At 46.0% G+C, this 6,000-nt stretch overlaps 1 protein-coding gene across 1 annotated transcript in view; it reads left to right on the plus strand.

Annotated features, from left to right (window-relative positions):
- The window catches only part of PPME1 (protein phosphatase methylesterase 1), a 36,962-nt gene extending 33,713 nt beyond the window's left edge, over nt 1–3,249 (plus strand). Inside the window, exon 14 of the mRNA XM_005308508.5 lies at nt 675–3,249. Coding sequence (XP_005308565.1) covers nt 675–693 — 19 coding nt within the window. The 3' untranslated portion in view covers nt 694–3,249. The remainder of the gene's footprint in view (nt 1–674) is intronic.
- Nucleotides 3,250–6,000: the final 2,751 nt, after the last annotated feature.

The following is a 6,000-nucleotide window of genomic DNA, read 5'->3' on the forward strand; positions in this document are numbered from 1 at the left end:
ATTCCGCTGTCCCAAAATTCCTCCTGAAGATTTAATTGAAGAAAAACTTTGGTTTAGAGTTACTAGGCAAAAACAGTTATCGTGTTTCACCCCTGAAGTGACCGTATTTTTAGGGGAAGTGGTATCAGTGCGTGAGTGAACCCATCCCGCGCTCTTCAGGGTGAAAGGCGGGAGGAATGTAGAACCGTTAACAATATGCATTGGAAACTGAGGACAGGGTACAGGGTGTGGGTGTGCTTTAAAGCAACGGAAGCAGGAGAAGTCACCAGGGCAACATTATGCTGCGTCTGAGTCTGTAGCAGGCTTTGGCAAGCTATTGCTGTGAGGATTATAAGGCATTAGTTTGCTGCTGCTGCTATCATGGTTGTACTTGTCAGGAGTTTCGAAAGAGGTGTATCTGAGGGATGGGCAGTTTGTTATACCTACTGTGGTCTGCTGCTTTAAGCCATAGAGAGCAGGATAAAACACTAGTAATAGTGAGAGCTGTGTATCTCTATTGCTGTTCTACCTGCATGCACCTAACCGGGACATTGCCCATGAAGACTTAGCCTACATTACAGATCCTTTGAGTTTCAGCTTTATTAGCATTAGTGAGTTATCTTGGGTGGTGTGGATTTGAATTCTACGGAGGATCATTGAGATTTAATGTACAATTCTTCTTCTCTCCCCGTCAGTGTGTTTCCTGGCTGTTAATATCCTGATGCTCTCCAGCACTGAGTTCCATTGTAAATAAACTGCACCAGAGGCCACTGTGATGTATCCATATCCTTCTCATCTATCCAGTTCAGCAATGACAAGAAATTGGCCTGAGATCAGTCCCATAGAGCTGGTTTCTAAGAATTTCCTTGCCGGAAGGCAGCTCGTATCTGAGTCCTTGCGAAGCTCGTCGGCCTCTTGGACACAGGCTCCTCTCCACTGCTGCAAGGAAAGACCACCTGAAACCCCGAGTAGTAGAACATCTCTCTTATCTCCATGAATCCTCAGGCTTTGTTGAACACAACCACTAAGGGGCTTTGGGCAGATATGATTCCCCAAAGGGCATTGCAGCTAATCTGAAGGCATCAGGATTTCTTCGTGGAACTATATGGGAAATGCCCAACACTGCTTTTTTTTTTTTTTTTTTTTTTTTAATATGCATGTGAGGAACCGGCTTCTTTGAGAGTTTTTCATCTCACCAGGGCCGGCCATATAATTTTAGGGCCTGTAAATTGTGGGGGAGAGAACCGACTGCGCTATGAACTACCTTCCCTTCTAGTTCCACTAAGGGCGGGACTGGGAAAATGGGACCATGAGCTCCTTTGAGGGGTCCTGCTGCTTCCTCCACAGGTTCACTCCCGGGCTCTCTCTGGAGAATAGCCTCAGCTGGGGCTCTGCGTTTAAAGGGGAAGCCACAATATCAGCAGTAACCTCATGATCTGTCACAAACAGGCCAGTGGCCATTCTCTGCTTGTGGAGTTTCTGCCTACCTGGTTCTGCACCTCTTGTCACCACACACAAGAGAGTGGAGATTGGCACCTCGGGCAGCTGTTTTTCGGAGGAGACTAGACAGACCAGGCAGTGGCTGGAATGCTGAGCTAGCTAGCGGTAGGGAGAGAGAGGGACTTGGAGGAAAATCCCACCAACAGTCTGACCCTGGCCCAAGCAGTTGCTTGCCATGCATGTGTGAGGCCCTGCTCAGTGTATTGTGGGAAAGTCCCTGTTCTGTATTTGATGTTTAGCACTGATCAGCTACAAGCCTTTATTCACGCAGTAGCTCTGAGAGAGTTTCTTCAGGGTACAGGCCAGCCCTGGATAATTTGTTAGATCCTTTTCACCTCCTATGAAATCCCCCACGAGAGCAATAGAGCACGTGGAGCTATTTGCAACAATATCTTGATGTTCTTGAACTAATAAAATTGCGGCTTTATTCCTTAACCCTTTCATGCTGAGTGCTGAAGTGACTCTGCTAGTTGAAGCATAGCGCTGTTACTCGCCTGGTCTGGGAGCTGTAATGGCTGTGGGCGTATCCTACGACAGGCCTAGTAAATCCTTGACGTTTGTGCTGTGCTGGTAGGGGGGAAATGGCACAAAAAGCAGGTAAAGCCCAGTCATGCATAATGTTTACCCTGAGGGAGAACTACTGTTCTCTTCTTCTGTCTCATTCTCACACTCACTCACTAAGGGCTTGTCTACACTACCTGCCGGATTGGCGGGCAGTGATCGATCCAGCAGGGGTCAATTTATCGCGTCTAGTCTAGATGTGATAAATCGACCGTCGACTTGGTACTGCTCCAGAACGAGACGTGCAAGCGGAGTTGACAGGAGAGCGTCAACTGTCGACTTACCACAGTGAAGACACCGCGGTAAGTAGATCGAAGTACATCGACTTCAGCTATGCTATTAACATACCTGAAGTTGCGAATCTTAGATCGACCCCACGCAGTAGTGTAGACAAGCCCTCAGTGCTGGACTCTTCAACTGTGGCCTGGCTGCGTATTCCCCCCCGGCCACCAGAGTCTGAAACCGCTAGATTAGAAACGAGAATTTGCAATTCCAGGTGAGTTCTGTGTCCATGCGACACTTTGGCGACTGATGCTGAGGTACTAAACAAGCAATTTTTGGCTCCTTGTATAGCCCTCCCTATCAGTCACAACTTGGCATTGCTTCACAGTGTGATTCAGCTCACTGACCAATAAGGACCCAGGACTAAGTCTATTCCAGTTTGTCTGCTGATTAGTTTCATGGTTTCCAATAATGGAGAAGTCAGTTTATAATTGGAAAACACAACAAAAAATCTCCCTTTCCCCCACTGCACATCTTGCAGTCTTGCAAGGTTCTCGACCCTTTTCAGATTACTTGGGTTGTCAAACTGTTTGTAGGGGCGGGAACCAAAGCAGTGGTATGCAGCGTTAACCAAGGCCCTCATTCAGCAAGCTACTTAACCATGTGTTTAATTTCAAGCATGTGAATAGTCTCCTTGGAGTCAAATTCTGTCATGTGCTTAAATCTCTTGTGGGTTACTACATTAGATAACTCCCCATGTTCACCTCTTGTGCTGTCCTCTCCCTTTCTAGAGAAGGGAACTGGTTTATCAGATAGCCCCACAAAGAGTAAAATACCTTCTATTTCAGCCTTTGCTATCACACTACAAGGGTGGTGAGGGGCTACATTTCCATGCACTGTGCCTTTGGCTCCCTGGAAATGTGTTTTGGTTGTTACACCTTGGCAATTATGACCTTGTTTTATGAAAAATAAATATTTCACAACCTCTTCTGGTGTGGCTGTTTTATGCCAAGCTCCCCAAGTCCTGACTTGTAGCAGAGAATGGATGTTCTTTGCGGGGATCCAACTAGCTTTAGGCTTGCGGAAAGCAGATTCAAAGGGCAGGGGGGGTAATTGTGTATGTGAAGGGGTGTTACACTGACTACTTTGGTTGAACTACATCAACCTTTGAGTCTCATGCCGGCTGCATTTTCTTAGTGACATTTTTAATGACATGTGTAAACGGCAAACATATGGGGGAGGAAGGGGACACGAATGAAAAGGGTACCATTTCTGCATTGCATCCTTAACTACTTAGAGATCTCTCTTGCCTCTGTTCAGGTTGCATTAGATTAAGGAGCAATGGAGCCTTTAACCCTAGAAAATCTTGTGTCTTAGCTAACACAAGATACAATTTGTTTATTTGGGAGTCTGGTTTATTTAAGTTTGGGGTTTTTAAAATCAGACTTAATGCAGGAGCAGTCTTGCTAAATGCCCAGGGTTATCTGAACCAAATATAGGAGACTAAGTGACTTGAGGATCACAGAAACGACTGATCTGGTTTGTTTTGTTTTTTAAAAACCCAAACCTCTCTGGTATTACAAGAATGTGCAGCCCTGCTTTGTTCCTGAGAACAGAGCTGCATGCTGCTCATTTACACGGGCTTATATCTTAATGGCAGTTACACTAGTCCAGTGTTTGGAACCACTGTCGTCTAGAGGAGTGTGCGCAGCTGAAAATCAAAGGGCTGTCTCTTTACATTAACACGCCTGCCGACTTGGGCTGCTGTCTGGAGCTGGCTTTTCTTTCAAGGCTTCTCTCTTTGCCTTTTCCTCTCAACCTGGCCTCGTCAAACACTTTCCAAACGGCAGTGGGCTGGAGATTAGACCAAAGCCAACTCAATATTTTGTCCGGCCATTGTAAATGGAAGCACTATTCTGAATAATAAAACACCACCAGTAAAAATCCCAACCCTACAGCGTTGCATTAAGGATGCGGCAGTGTTGTGAGCGGTCATTAGAATTGAGGCGTAGAATCCCTGAAGCTAGTGGTGTTGATCAGAATACCCCAGCTGGGTAAAAAGCAGGGGAATAAGGATAACTCAGTGGTGGGAGCACAAATCCTAGGCGATTGCCCAGTGGAGCCAATGTTAGTAACTTTGTCGCCACTATCTGCTGACTGAAACGTTTGTGGGCTTGCACCGGTTCTTAGAAAATTTCTCTGTATCATGCATCAAGTTAGCCCAGTACTGAGGCATTACCAACAAGGGAGCCAAGACTTGAACTGGGGCATTACAGAATGACCTACCCTATCGCCTCCTAAAGATTGCTCCAGGGCAGCGTGGAGAGACACTAGTGGGGTAGCGTGAGGCAAGCTTGCACTTGCATCACTCCATATGCCAGATCCATTCGGGGACTAGACAGCTTCCATCTCCGGGCTAGCTGGATGGTTGTGCTGTGCTCGGCAGAAATTCAGCACAAACCTACCTGGTGACTCGGTACTTTCTGGTTCAATGAAGACATTGCGGAATGCCTCATCCTGTGACATCACAACTGCTGTGGCTTGGATGAGTCGCAGTGGGCCTGTGGTGTTTGTGATATCACATTTGGGGCTATCGTCACTGAACCAAGGAAGTTCCGAGTGGATTTCACAGAGCAGGTGTGTGGTGGAAAAGGAAGTAACGAATGTTTGTGCTGACTAGTGGGGCCGTCCAGCACAGAGAGCTTCACTCTGCTCCATTTTAGGTTCACCTAAAAATATAGTGTAAAGTTCCAGATTTTCAAAAACGTTCAGCACCCAGCAGCTAACACTGTTCTCAGTGGGAACTGAGCCCCTGAAAATCTGGCCTAGATCCTCACATAAGGCCAAAATAAATCTCATTTCACAAACCTGCCATCACTGAGTTAGCTATGGGACTGTTCCTTTAAATTTTTTTGGGGGGGGGCTCTGGTATATTTATACCATTCACATCCCAAAGCCTGGTGCCCTGCTAATGAGCAGCACTTTCCAGTTTCCGCTACCTGTTGCCCCTCAACTGTGCGCAAGTCTTTCTCCTGGTTGTACGGTCTGCCCTGGTCTGGTTTGTTCATTGTTCCTCAGGATGGTTCTCACAGCACATCTAGCACCCAGGCCTGTAAGCTGGTATGCGCCTGCAGGAGGGTGGTAGGTGTTTGGCCTTTTGACTATTTGGAACAAGCCTTATTGAGTGTATAGCCATTGGAACTCAAATTTGGGAGCGAATAAAGCTACGTTCAGTTCTAGCTGGGAGTGTGTGGGGGGGGGAGCTTTGTGACCTCATATCATTTACTTCTTTCCTTTTAAAAAATTGCAGTATGTATCTGCTAACTTCCTGAGAAGTTGCTGAATGGCCTCTGTGTCCTATCGTTCTGTATGAGCTTCATTCTGTTTGTATCCCGTTCAGTGTCCCATTACTCTTGTGTACAAACAATAAAACATTGTTAAAAACCTCCTTTTTTTCCGTTTAGTTGTGGTATGTTTGCCTCTCTTCAACTGCCTAAAGAGGATGGATGTACATCTTGTCTGCCCTCAAGTCACTCTCATTACTTGATCAAACTTAGTTATTTTCCAGTAACTCATGGAAGTCTCTTGTGTTTTGTAAATGTTCTGAGTTTCCTTCTCTATCCATGATCCAGTGTGACAGGGATGTATCAAGGGGAAATAATTCTCCACATAATTTGTGCTTTTTTTCCGCTCCTCTGATTGGTTATCCCCATCTGTATAGAAACATCTGAAAGTAAT

This window comes from Chrysemys picta, chromosome 1 (assembly GCF_011386835.1).
Source record: "Chrysemys picta bellii isolate R12L10 chromosome 1, ASM1138683v2, whole genome shotgun sequence".
NCBI lineage: Eukaryota > Metazoa > Chordata > Testudines > Emydidae > Chrysemys > Chrysemys picta.